The sequence below is a fragment of the Aphis gossypii genome, chromosome 3 (genome assembly GCF_020184175.1).
Source record: "Aphis gossypii isolate Hap1 chromosome 3, ASM2018417v2, whole genome shotgun sequence".
Lineage (NCBI taxonomy): Eukaryota > Metazoa > Arthropoda > Insecta > Hemiptera > Aphididae > Aphis > Aphis gossypii.
This window is the reverse complement of record NC_065532.1, coordinates 25,691,717-25,707,129: the sequence shown is the minus strand read 5'-3', so window position 1 is coordinate 25,707,129 and position 15,413 is coordinate 25,691,717. Positions and strand designations below refer to the sequence as shown.

At 26.2% G+C, this 15,413-nt stretch overlaps 1 protein-coding gene across 2 annotated transcripts in view; it reads right to left on the bottom strand.

The window, feature by feature from the left end:
- The window catches only part of LOC114131428 (lachesin-like), a 387,860-nt gene that overhangs the window by 336,902 nt on the left and 35,545 nt on the right, over window positions 1-15,413 (bottom strand). The window contains exons 1-2 of one of the 2 annotated variants that reach the window (XM_050203565.1): window positions 6,219-6,236; window positions 5,337-5,692 (exon numbers count right to left, since the gene is read on the bottom strand). In XM_050203565.1, the coding sequence (XP_050059522.1) occupies window positions 5,337-5,412 (76 nt within the window). In that variant the 5' untranslated portion in view covers window positions 5,413-5,692; window positions 6,219-6,236. Of the gene's footprint in view, window positions 1-5,336; window positions 5,693-6,218; window positions 6,237-15,413 lie in introns of those variants that run through there. The other variant, XM_050203564.1, reaches the window with a different exon arrangement.

The window sequence follows — 15,413 nt, the reverse complement described above, 5'->3', positions numbered from 1 at the left end:
TGTTTTTAATACAAAAATATGATAATGTTTAAAACAAAAGTATTTGTTTAAGGTATCTACCGTTTGAAAATGTATAAAAATATAATTATCCAGATACCATATAAGAAACATAAAATCATACTAACAGGTATAATTATATAATATATGAACTCATTACAATTTTATTGAATTATATAAATTCAGAATTATAGTAGTAACGAGTAGGTAGCTCATAATTATTATTTTATCATTTTATTAAACAATTTGTCATATCAAAATGATTAGGTAGGTAGCATAATTATTATTGTTAAGTAAGTGTTACATTTTTTTTAAAAGTATTTTTTCATTATTTTATATTTTACAGTAGTGCCTGCACAGTTATATTATTTAGTTAATAATACATTAATAAGTCAAACATATTTAAGTGTAGTCGGTAGATATGAAACATTATCTAGAAATAAATAAAAAAAAAATGACAAATTATACTTGTACCTCTTGTGTAGTTTGCGTGTGAATTGGGCACATGCAAATGTTGACATTTCTAATACCAATAAACCCACATTTTTTCTCTGAATTTATGTTGTTATACATAAATTATAATTCACATTAAGCCCAAAAAGTTAGATTAGATATCTAATATTAATAGATAAAAAATGTATAAATATATATTGAGTACACAAATATTTTTAATTATTCTTAATATATTTTATCGATTTGATATTTTTGATATCCATTCAAACGTAAAATAAAATTCATACTATATTTTTATAACAAATTATTATATTTTCAAGTCCGTATAATAATACACTTTTTCTAAAATATACAATTCATTCTAGAAACTTAAATATTACTCTTTTTTATATACAAGTAGGTGTAGTAAAACAGGAATACATTTACGCACATATACACACAAACATTTATTTATATATATTATATACATCTAATTGCCCATCTACCATAAAGCAATAGTTCGTATAATGAATATTATTACTCAACAAATTATTCATATTCCGTAGGGAAATCTCAAGAAAGTTTCGAGACATATGTAAATTACACAATATTAAGTGTAGTATTATTGTCAATGCGATCCCAAGGCAAGAACGACTTTGAGAAGACATTTGAAGTACGTGAATATTGCAAACAAAATGAAGAAACGGAGTTTTAATAAAACATATATGATATATTATATTTATTCCACGTGGCAGTAAAATTAGGTACTATATTTTGTGATACACTGAACGTCTAAAGGTAGAACATAAATTAAGTTTAAAAACATTTTAATTAGTAGGTGTATGCTATGCATATGTCTACTGTAAAAGTTTTGTATTAAAACGAACTAAAGTAAAACATGAAATTAATATAACTCGAGAGTAAAAGTATTACTTTGTTTTATTTGTAAATAATGTAATATGAAAATAATTATTACAAATCGTTAAGTGAAAGTAACTTTACATATGATATAATAAGATTTTAAAATTGAAAGTATTAATGAATATAAGTTTGTCGAATTTTTTTTATGAAAATATTTAAATTAAATAATTACATACGTAATACTATCTTAGATGTACTTATGGTGTTATACAACTTAACTGCACGTGATGATATTCAAATTTATAACAGTAGTTTTTAAAAATTCCCGTTACGTATGACTTCACTGTCAATTTGTGTATACATAACCCAATAGTATTTAACAATAATAGTAAATCTTTTTTCTATAATTTCATATACTTGATATAATAGTCGCATGAACAGTATATAACAATCCATAATTCTGTAAGCCGTTTTGATTACCAATTATATTTTACATTTTAAATCAAGCGAGTGCGTATAATTCGTCATACAACATCTAATACTAGAGAATAATTTTAGGTACGCATATATTTATAATTTTGACTAAATATAGAGGAAGATAAATTTTGGCAACGATCATTATATAATATCATAATCAAAAGTCTCTGACAATGCTGATGGGATGATTTGGCTGTTAAACGATAGGTGGGGAAGGGGAGGAGGTGGTTTCGGCATTATATAGTATATAAATTAGTAATAGAGCAGCAAAGAAGTTAAACCCTGTCATACCACTGCAACGAGACGAGAGTGCACACCATATACCGGTGCGATGGCAGTACATTTCTCGCGGGTTCATATTTTATTATTTTCGTAGATAAATTCCGCTTCGATGGTAATTACTGTGAAGTGTAAAGTTTGAGAGGGTGGTTCTTTATCTTTAATGAAACTTTTGTACTTTTGCTGGCAGCCGAATCTTGTTTTGTGCCAAGAACGCTCCCGGTCCAGGCCAAACTTATCGGCAATAAATTCGCCGGCAAATCCGGCTGGCACGGCACGGCGCGGCAGCAGCGCCCGACCTCGTGCGTTGCATCGCGAATAATATCCTCAGGGTTATCGAGCGAACCATGTACCGCGATCCACTATACATAACCACTACCACCAACCATCATTGTGGTTATGCCTAACATGTGCACACACACTCGCGACGGACACATTCAAAATATAGGACGCTATAGACGTACACGAGTGGACGGATAAGCCAAAATGAATTTGTGCAAATTAGATCCTATGGTTTTACTCGGTTTCGACTAGTTTTTATCGCAGTACTCGTGTGCGGGCGACGGACAACGAGGGCAAAACGCCCACGTCAACGATGATAAAGAATGGCGGTTGTATCATTAATTGAAATCGAACGGTCGCCCGCGTATATAATATACGACGACGACAACGTACGTTTTTAGACCACGCCTATATATCCGATCGGAGTGATAGGATAGGTCTGTTTACAAAAAACGAATAATAGTCTAAGCATGGCAAATGATCGACCAAAATAATAAACGATAGTCTACCGTCTTAACGATCGAGTGTGTATGTGCGTCTGATACCGCGAAAAAAATAGCTTCTTAATTGTGAATCCACAAAATCATATACATGCATTGATAAAGCCTGGAAAGCGTTGGTTTAGTACACATTGTTATTTTCTTCTTCACAAGCGAAACACTACATAATAACGATCACTGTGACACCTAGAGGCTAACTCGTATTAAAATAATGCTTGCAAATAAAGTGACACTATATTGTATTGTAATTGCCTTAAAGATCATTTGCAGTCAAATCTAAAGTCAGACGTCTTTGAATAAAATCGGTCCACAAAGATTTGATTTATAGTTTATACTGTCAATTAAAAGTTGAAAAAATGTTTAATTGCATAGTACTGTAACGTACTCCGAACGAATAAAATTCTTTAAAGAAACATTTCGATACATAATAGTATTATAGAGTTTATATATATTCTAGCTAATCAAACGTATTAGTTGGGTATATAGAAATACGCTGTTCCAATATTATGATAGTGGAAAAAATATAATAACTCTACGGTAATTATTATAACTTAAACTAGAATATTACAACTAAGCTATTTAAATAAGAAATTAAAAACAAAATTGATTACAAATTATAATTGTAATTGTATCCTGAGTGGTTCATTAATCGAATAACATTCATTATTATTATTATTTATTAGTTCACTCGATTAATGTTTACGAAAAAAAAAATAATAAATAAATACTTTCGATTCATTAACTAATACTTCAAATGTCAATGTTTATGTATCAAAATACTCCAACAAATACCTATTCTTTTTTATTTTCATTTTTCAATCAAATTTTAGAAATTGACATTTTTCATAAATTTAATGTGTCAGTGATCATTGTTAAATTTAATTGGAATGCTTAATATTCCAATAAATCAAATAACTTTGAAATAAACAAATATTAAGATGTATATAGATATTTTGAACTTTATTTTCATAGACCCCTCTATCCTTTACACAAGGGATTTGTAAAGTAGTTCTCAGACATTGGTTTCTACAAACCCGTTGATATCACCTCAAGTTGCATAATTTAAATTGTAAATGTAGTTATTCCAACAGTTACTTAATCATATGCATATTGAGAATAATATAACGATCAGATTTTGTTGATGTAGTTTATAACTGATAATAATGCTAGTAAATATATTTAAATTATTAAAATTTATGGAAAATATAATATTATTATGTTATTGTTTGCCTAGTTCACTCACACATACACATTATACGTTTTGCATTAACTTTTTACTATAGTTTCAATTAAATATGTGAATTAAAGCAAACTTACCTACATGAAAGAAACTAGTAATCAAGTTTATTGCTAGTTGGAGAAAAAAAATAATTAAAAGGTAGGTAGCGAAAACAAGGGGCTAGTTAAAAGAAGGATAACGGTATAATCACGAAATTACGATATAGCGAAAAACTTACGAATGGTATAGAAACAAATTAAATTGTAATTCGAAAAAAGAAATAGCAAAAACTTTTACTTTTAGAGAAAATTACTTCTCCTTGTGGTGACTTGGAGCCATGTTAAAAGTTGTTAATGAGGCGTTAAAATAAAAGTGAAGTTTCTTGGGGTGTAGGAGACATAATGAATATGAACAGTGATATATTAACTTGTGATAATTCAAATTTAATTGCTATGGGATTTAGGTTTACTTCGTCGTCAGTAATAATGCAGCTTTGCGAAATCTGGTGATAGTACTCCCACGGATAAAACTAAATAATTCGAATAATCAAGATTTTAAGTGAGGCAGTAAAATTATTAAATAAAAGCATTTAAACCGTTGCGTTGGCAACCATTAAACGTTAAACTAAAATAAACGATAAAAACAATAATAATTGTTGATTATAATACCTAAAAAAATACACTTAAGATTTTGGAAACTATTTAAAATGGTAGCATGTCTTAATACTGTTGAATTGTTTAATTTAATTTTTTTAAAACTTAATAATATAGGTACAGTAAATGTATTATATTTTGATAATGTTATCAATTCTCTCCATCGTGAGGCTATTTTCACTCTACTCACTTTTATTTTATACTCTTGGATATATAAATCTCTAATTGTACTACTACTTATGTATTTTATTTTTTAAATATAAAAACACTAAACAAAAGAAAAATATATAATTTAACTAAATCTTCAATACCTAGAAAACAATTACGAAATCTTATTATATATACTCTTATAGTAGGTTTCAGCTAACTGAATCTGAGCTCCAGATCTCCTGGTTAGCTGTGCAAGAAAATTGGTTCTTAGTGTAGAACAAAGTTCATTCAATATAATTTGGTATTATTATATTTCGGTTTGAGAAAAATTTGGTTAGATTTAAAACTTAAACGATAAAAATAGTGAAATAATATAATTTTTTATAATAAGTATTCTAAATTAGGTAGTAAATATCCTTTTCAAAACGATGAGTATTCACTGTTAATATAATATAACCTTACTATTTTTACATGAAAATATTTTACCTTCGGAAGACTGAAGTGGGCTCACTGCAAATATGGCCACCAGGAACGTCATTGCTGTTACTTTTGTCGAGTACATTCTCCTAAAGTGTAGTAAACGCGCCCCTTGCTTACAAATTTTTTTAAAATCTTATTTTTTACTCTTCTTTTAATGACTAGTCTCTCTTTAGTATTTTTTTTTTTTTTTTTTTTTATCTAACTACCCTAGGACATTAAGTCTACTTTTAGTGCCATTAATGTCAACATAGCGATGAGAATCGATCGCACAAAGCAGAGAAAATGCATAAAACAAACAACAAAGTGGAGACAATTTAGAAGGGGCGCGTTTATTTTTCCGTTCTCCGGTTCTGTTGACAGTCCTGAAACAATACAACAACATACAAATTAGGTTACATCCGGCAAATACCATTTTGCACAAGAATCGCACGCGCGCACGCACTCACATAAGCCACCCAGAAATTTGTCACCTTATATGGCCAATCCATTTCGAACGCGACGGGAAGGAAGAGTGTGAAGGTGACCGCCACTAAAGTGCTGAACCACCATAAAATTCAAGTATCCCGGAGATTTGTTTTAACAGAAACAAAATACTGGAGAAATAAGTCTTATAAACGTTTTGAGGATTTTCAAACCCCATTTGGTGTTAAGTTAGAAAGATAGTTGAAGTGTTCAAGAAGGGCACACACAGAATGGAATGTATTATTTTTCTTTATCTCTATTCAAACACTTACAATCTAATAGATTTCTTGAATATTTTAAATTCGTTCGATGTCTTTTAAAATAACTAAGTTAGGTCAAATTTAAAGCTCTCACGTATTTTATTTGTTACGCAGCAACTTAGTAATATATTGGAGAAAAAAAGCATTAAGTACCTATACATTGTACCTGTTCAATTGAGTTATACCTAAACTCCGTGAAGAATAGTATTCAAATATTGTTTTTATAGCAAAACACACAACCCATATACATTGACATTATTATTAAATAAACATAATAATATATTTTATTCGTTGCCATGATCCTTAATTCCTTAAAATATTACACATAAAATGATGACATTAATGTTAAAGTTGTTATAGCAGTTGACAGTTATTGTTTTAGATAATACTAAATTATACCAAACAAATATTTTAAAAATAATACGATTTTTCTATTGAGCATAAGTGTAACATTAATCTAAACAATGTTTAGTGACATTATAATAATTGTATAGATAGTTACCTAAAATAAGAAATAATAAAATTGTGTTGCGTTCAAGAAATTAATGAGACACAGTTTCATTAAAAAAAATCAAATCAAAAGAATACCATAAAATTATAAAAAAAAGCTCTTAATAAGTCTACATACAATTATTATTTATAAATAATTATTTTTTTCAAAATAAATGATATTTTAAAGGTTGAACTTTTTAATATTTCAACATAACTTAAAATTATATGTTTACACAAAGAATAAGAGTATAGATTATGTTATAATGACGTAATAACACCCATGCATTTAATACATTTTCTGGTAGTTATGAATTATAATCTTGTATTAGGATAATAGATATATTATTTAGATTTATATTTCTTACACTTCTAATCACTGTTCTAATCCCTACAATGCATGATTTTTTATTTTATTTTTTTATTAATTTTTTTTTTATATATATATCCTAAAGATAGTACGAAAAATATTTGAAAAATCAAATTTGGATTTTTACTCCCAAAATCCACTAATTTGTACTTTGTTACCTCTGAGTAACACTATGCATTTACATTATACGATATTATTTATTATATTTAGGAATTCCATGGTACCATACGTCCTATGAACTTTATTATTTGTTTTTTATAAGCCAGATGTACCTAAAACAAAATTTGCTTGACATGTCAATAACAAAAAGAAAAAATACATAAAGCTAAATAATAAGATATTACAATATTATAAATAATAATGTTTAAAAAAAATCTCAGGCCAGTCACTGTCATACATTCTATGAAATTATATAATTTTTTTATTTTTATTTTCAAACAAATTTATAAAACTATAACATAAATTATTGAACAACTTACCAAATACAAAACAATATATATACATATATATATATACTATATAAATGTTAAAAATAGTAAAATATAATAAAATAACAAATAAGAATAATGTTAAAAAAAAGTCAAAAGTAAAAACTTAAAAATTATTGACTGACTTGTCAATATTATTAATAAAAATAAAAACTAGTAATTATAAAACTGAATAATAATTAAAATTTATGTTGTATGCCATTTAGTGAAACAAGCCAATCCTTTGCCACAACATAAGTTAACTTGACATTTATTGCACATCATAAAAGTATTGCCTTTACAACCTGGGTTCTTACATCTTGTCCTTTTTTCATTTTCAACTGGCCAATGATCTGTTCTATCAGTCCTTACCTCTTTAGGTGGAGCATGTTGTCCTATTTTAGTGCCCATTTTACCTTTTTTAACTATACCTTCTTGTACATCATTAGTTGGACGGCCACGTTTTGGAGTTATAGAAGTACCAATTTTACAAAGAGATAAACCTAGCTGTTCTCTAAAATGTACTAATGACATAACATTTTTGTCTTGTTTTTGTTTTTGAATTCTTTTGTGGAGAAGCCATGAGTTTACTATGGTAACATCCAATAAATGATGAAAAACTCTCATATACCATTTTCTACTTCTCATTTTTATTTTATGGCGCCCAAGCAATCCATCTAATAAGTCAACGCCACCCATATGCCTATTATATACTTTTATTATGTTTGGACAATCGACCTCTACCCTTTTTTTTTGTTTTCTATCAAACCTACTAACTTTGACCACCGGATCTACAGCAGCAAATGTTGATAGCAAACTAACAATTTTTGTGTCTTTCCATGTAACAGCAACAATATCTATACCTCTGACTTTTGACACACAATGAGCAGTTGTACCTCTTGGCTTTTTCATTAGTAAGGAATCATCAGGCAACATAACATTTTTTAATCTATTTCTCCTAACAGTTCCTAAAGATAGTATGTTTCTCTTTTTTAGATAAACTAGAAGTGGTAATGTGGTATAATAGTTGTCGAAAAATAATTTGTGTCTTAGATTTATAGGTATTACTCTTGCAAGGCGCACAACAACATTTGCACTGGCACCTAAGTCTGGTTCACTTGATTTTCTAAGTTCAGAATTATTCTCCTGACCAGTACAAAACTCCAAATTGTATGCAAATCCTGAAGCACCACTCAATACAAAAAATTTATACCCCCATTTATGTGGTTTATTTGGCATATAAACTTTAAGTGAACTTCTTGCTTTAGTACTGCAAATTTGTTCGTCAACTGCTAAGTTTTCTTCTATAGGGATACTACTAAATCTTTTTTTTAGAGTTTCTAAAACAGGTCTAATTTTATGTATTTTGTCCCTGTTAGGGCCAGTAGAAGTTAACAAGTTATCGTTGAAGTGGAGATTGGATCTTATTTTTTCAAATGTATTCACAGTCATTGTATTTTTAATAATTTCATTTCCCAAAACTGGTGACCAATAGTTTCTAATATTTGTTATATTTACTAAGCTCATTATCACAAGAACGCCAATATATTTTTGTAAGTCTTCAGTACTCATTTTTAAGGGGCTACTGGAGTTATTTTGCACACCATATTTATAAGTCTCAGAACATATATGATCCATCAAATCTGAAGTAAAAAAATATTTGAAAATCTGAAAAGGTGTATCTAGTTCTAATATATAATTTGGTAAGTCAGAATTTCCAAGAAAATCAGTTTCTAATACTGGAAAATTGCCATCTGTCCATTTAATATTTTGAATAACTATAGGAGGTTTGGTAGGAGCTGTTAAAATAGGTTTTATACATTGTTGGGTCTGTCTGGTTTTTTTATTATTTGGTGTGGTGATTGGTTCAGGAGAAGATGAGGATGAAGGAATATTTAAATGCTTACCATTATCCAGTTCTGGATCCAAAATAGGAAATTCAACAACTTCATCTAAAATGTTTTCAGGAAATTTATTTAATAGGAGTTCTGTAAAAGTAGATAGATCTGGTTCTTCTAATAAATCCCTGTACTCATCATACATTTCAATTTGTTCAGTATCAAGGTCGCTTTCAAAACCATCCTCAGAATCTGATGGAATGTCTAATAAATGAACTATATCATCATCAGCTAATTTATTTTCCATACTTGATTGTGCTTTAAGAAATTCTAATCTAAATAAATAAGTAATAAACTAACAACTAGCTATAATAAATACATAAATTTATGAGCAAAAGGCATTTACAGCACTTCAAAAGGAAAATTGATAAACAATCTGTATCACAAGTGTATAATATAATGATAATGTAACGGGAATGCATAGTGTTACTCATGTGTAACAAAGTAAAAATCGAATATCTGCAGTAGTACGAATCTACAAAAGGTCCACATTTCAAACGAATTGATAAAGTACAGTGTAGGAAACATATACAATTTTTTCCAAATTAAATTATATGAATTAGAACCGATTTATCGTTCATCAAATTGACGTACCTCAATGAAAAAAATTGATAACTCTGATAACTCAGAAAAATATCGAAAAACTTCAAATTAATTAATATTTATTATTATATTATTACTATTTTTTTACACTATAAACTAAATATATATTACCTTAGCAACTAGTATATACGTTGAAAAGCATAAAACGATCATTATTTTAAGTATGATATGCTGATAAAAACATTGTTACTCTTAAGTAACGTTATGCATTGTAGGGTTAAATGTTAAAATACTGAAAAATTCAGATATTGTTTTTCTTTTACGTATTTTTTTAATTATTAATATACTATGTAAATATATCTTAATGCATATTAATATATTCGTCAATTGGTTTTTCAAACTTTTATTTTTCAATTCAAACATTATTCGTCTTATAACTAGTTTCACATACTTTTTCATCAAAATTATTTTAACAAATTAACTTAATATATATTATAACAGTCTGACCAACATAAACCACACTTTTAAATAAATACACTAGTAAAATGTCTAAATAGCCAATTATTATCATCATCATTAGCTGTTCAGTAGTACTTTATTTTGTTATTTATTTAGTGTATTTTTGGGTAATGAATGAGCTACATTTTGATTATGACCCTATTCATTATTCCCGCGGAATCGTTAAAGTTTGGTGTAGTGTGGTGGAAGTAAGAGAGGCAGAATGAAAAAAAAGAATTTCTAGATCATTATGCTTTGGTTTTTAAACAAGACCAAAACAAAAATTGAAACCCTTCTCTGGTAACGAAAATATATAAAGATGAAGAGGCAAAATAATAAAAATAAAAAATATATATATTTAGACTCGGGTCTTTTATTACCTTGAAAAAGACCAAACGACAACCATTGTTCATTCAATCGCATTCATTGTTCAAACAACCAGTGTGATTATTGTTATTTAATTTCCTTAAAAAAAATACTTTTTTAAAATTCAATATATAGCAAAAAATATATTTTTTCCTTGTTGATGATTAAATACTATATATCATAGATATCGCAAAAACCACAACGGTACTCGAAGGTGTCGTTTCAATGAATGTCTTTGAACAAATAATGTGTTTTTTCAATACAAAATGTTATACTCGTATAATATAAATGATTAATTGCATTTGAATACTTAGTAAACAAAATTGTAATTAAAACCGAGTATCTGCGAATAAAAAATAAGAAAAAGTAGATTGGATACTTATCGATGAGAATTCTAATGTCGGATCAATTATTTTGTATCTGTAACAGTAAGTTGCTGTAGTGATAATTGAAGAAAAATATTAAAAACCACTTAAATATATTAATAAACTAAATTGATAAAAAAACATTAAAATATATCAATAAATATATGTCGTGATAAACTATACATCAATGACGTTTTTTTCAATTGTAGATTACACACTTTGCTAATTTATTCAATTTTTTTATTTAAAATAAAAAAAAAATTATCTACAGCGCAGTGACGTTTAAGTAGATATAATAGATATCTATTTACTTTTAATGTTTCAATGATATAATTATAACATCTTCGTAACGTTTCTACATTTATTTAACGCATCGTTTAGATTCATAAATTACATTTTGTCCCGTGCCAACTAAAATCTCAATTACATATTAAGGGTTTTTGCAGTCGTAAATTAATTTGCTTAAGTTGTTTTTTTTTTATTTTAACAGCTTAAACATATATTATACGGGCTTGTTTATATATTTACTTTTTCTATAAAATGATCAGCGATTATAATGCTGTATCTTTAATTATTTGTGAAATGAAATGAACATTGTGTTTCGTTCATTAATGTACACTAATTGCGCAGGAACCTTGCTGTTATTTATCGCCAACGTTTGTAAATGTCTGACGACTGTAAACTTGAATTTGCAAAGGTCATATAATTATAACTATTATTTATAATGAGTACCTACCTACATGATTAATATTCAATATTGAGCATTTTTTCATATTTTTACAATCGGGAAATTGATGTGATCATATAAATAACTGTAAACGCACGTAAAACCTATTCAAATTTAAATTTTGATAGTTATCTTCAAACGAGTATTAATAAATCATGCTTATACGTTATTATACATCAAAACTTCTTACTTAAAAATCAATAAAAACCAATCGAATACGTTCAAATAAAACTTAATAAATTACATTTTTTTACAATAATTAAAATAATATTTTTAAATATGACACGTACAACAAATTGAATTTTAAAATATTATATAAACCTATCAAATTATTAAGTTTTATTTTTAAAACATTTATAAAAATTCAAATTATATTAAAATTAATATGACATTAATTATCTATATAGGTTAAATACCTTTATTTTTAAGTTTTTAGAATTATTAATAAAGTATTCAAAAATTATAAAATAAATTTAATTAACTGTAAAATCACTTAACATCAATTTTAAAATATAAAATTGTATAACATTTTAACTTATCTTATTACAATTAACAAAATAATATATTTAGTAGGTATTATTAAAAACCAGATTGAAAACTTTCTATTAATATTTGTAAACGTTATGAGTTATAACCGTTAATCATTCAAGGTAAATATAGTTTCCATCATTATTGTTAACATTATTAAATAAATGTGATTTGTGATATTAATATTAATAAATAGAAAATCATTAAGGGAAGGGGATATCTAGTTAGATAAAATGTAACTTTACAAGCAGTTATCTATGTTATCTTTGTAGAAATAAGAAGCTTAATGCCACGTGAAATTTAATTTAAGTTTGTTACCAACCCACATAATTGCTATTTGGGAGACGCATTAAAGTTAGACGACTGGAAAAAAGAAACAATAAGATGAATACATTTTGATCTTACATGTATTAAATTTTCAGCGAGAAAAGTTGTATTTTACTTTGTTTGCTAACAAAATAATTCGGGTATCCTATGATGAAAATCCATGTTGGCGTGTATCCAAACAACCTTGAAGGTGAGAATATACTAAAGGATTTTGTATCTCATAAGTGATTCGAATTTGGGTCGGATTTAAGGTCAACTATTTTAGTTTTTAATTTTTCAAATAAATATTGTTGATATATGAAAAACTCGAATCCGATGATCATATATAAATGGGTGTTACAACGTTCATCAGAGAAGAACTCAATAATATCGGATGCAAAACAACCAAAAACAATTTTCCCGTGACTGACGTTTATTTTTTTATTTTTGGTTATGTTTAAATACTATAATGTCGTAGTTTACACTTAAAAATCCCTCTACCGCCTACTCAAAAAATGTACAATTTATTTTAAGCCCATATAATTATTATTTAAAACGTTTATCTTTTCATAACCCTCCGGATGATATATTGTATCTTGTATTATAAATCAAGTACAAACATGATACATAGCAAAATTAATACAATACACAAGACATTTATTTAGTTATTTTAATAGTAAGTCATAGTAAAATAATAATTTGTCTTAACGATTTCATGATTTTATTTTTTTTTATCGTGAAATAACTAAATATTATAAGTATATCTCTTTTGTAAAACTTAAATAAATAGAGTTCAAATACATATAATACATGAGTATTGTATAATTTCTAAATATATTTTTTAATTTTTTTAATTCATTTTAATAACAGTTATTGATATGAATGATGTAGTATAGTATACAACTGTAGTACAATTAATTATACAATATTATTAAGTTATATGTTTGTTAAACTATTTTATTATTACTAAAAAGACTAAAATATACGATGTAAATATCTATTTGTAAATCATCCTTCATCGACTGAGTACATAAAATTCCATTTTAAGTTATTCAAGTATTTGACTGCACCATAGCAAATTAGTGATAGTTAGCTTAGATATTGAAATTCTTTGCATACTTTTCATCGTAAAAAATGTTGTGACAATTTAAGTTTATGCCAAGATATATTTAAAACTTAATTTATTGAGTGTTGGGTATTTAGAAATAGATTTTATAATTTTTCCATAAACTTAAATATTATTTATTATTTTATTGTAAAAAATTAGTGTTAAAATTCTTATACATAATGCAAATCAATTAATTTTATAACATTTTTTTTTTTAATGTATGCCAAAAATAATATAATTGTTTAAGAAGAAAGTGTTATTTATTTTTACATTCATTAATTACAGATAAACAAGTTACTAGATCTCAACAAATTAACAATGCATTTTCTTAAATTTAAGAACTAGTAAGCTAAAAATATTTAGGTTATAAATATTTTTAAACTCTTAAAAATATATTTTAGACATTATATATATTTTTTTCTTATATCTTATACATTCCTATTTAGGTATTTATCTAATAGAACTTTAAATTGTTATTACTTATTAAATTGATTAATTTTTCAAAACAAGATCGGTCTTTTATCACAAAAAAAAATAATTTATTAATTTATTACAGATGTTTTACCTACCAAGATAAATAAATAACATGAGAGATTTATAATCTATAAAAAATAAAAATGATTTATCTATTACAATTCGTATATTTAATTGTTTGGTGGATGAGGGATGTTTAATCTTAATAAAACAGTTAATCAAACATTTCTACTTAAAAATATGTTTATCTTATCAACTTACATCACTATAACCAATAAAACATTATTATTACTTCCAATTGGTTATATTTATGAATATAATTGACTCATTTTTACTATCATTAATTATATATCTCATTTTAACCAAAAATTTTTATTAAAATTAATACTGAATAATTTATTGTCGTAAGTTTATTACTATTAAAAACCGTCTGGGCTTGGTATAACGTCCAATGATAAGTAGTAGTAGTTATGTTTAGTTATATGACATATCACATTCAATTTTTAATCAAGATAGTACCTAGCATTTTTTTCTTAATTTAAGATGATATTATGATTAGACGGTAACAGTTGGTTTTACAATAATTTAAACATAAGTATTATATTTATCTTATTTTTTTCACTAAGCATTTTTACAGATTTAATAAAACGTATTATTAGATTGAATAAGACTTAAATTTTACTTACTTTGTTTAAACTGTAAATAATAAATTAACAAGTTTGAAAAAAATTAGCAATTTTATGAAAAAAAAAAAAACATATAACTAAACAGAAAATGAGTTTTTCGTTTAACGAGATCTAAATAGTAATACATTTAACGATTCATGACTAATTTTACATTTATAGACATCTGCTCTAGTGATCCAAACAACTCATAAAATACAAAATACATAATTTATTATTATTTTTTTTTAATTTTGATTATAATTACTTAAAATGTGTAGTACAACGTAAATAATTATTTATATAGACTTAAAATACAAAAAAATATTCAAAATATCTAACATACGTATATAAATATAATTGATGTTATTTAGTCATAAATTAAAACCTATAACCGTAAAGTTGTTATCGTGTATTCAATAATTCAATTTAATTTACACATATGTATACAATTCAGTACTGTGTTTGTTTTATTTATGGTGTCGAAATTGAATGAAACAATACTCGTCGAAGCAAAATGGGGATTTATTACTTTTTTTTAAATTGTTCAGTCAGCCCTC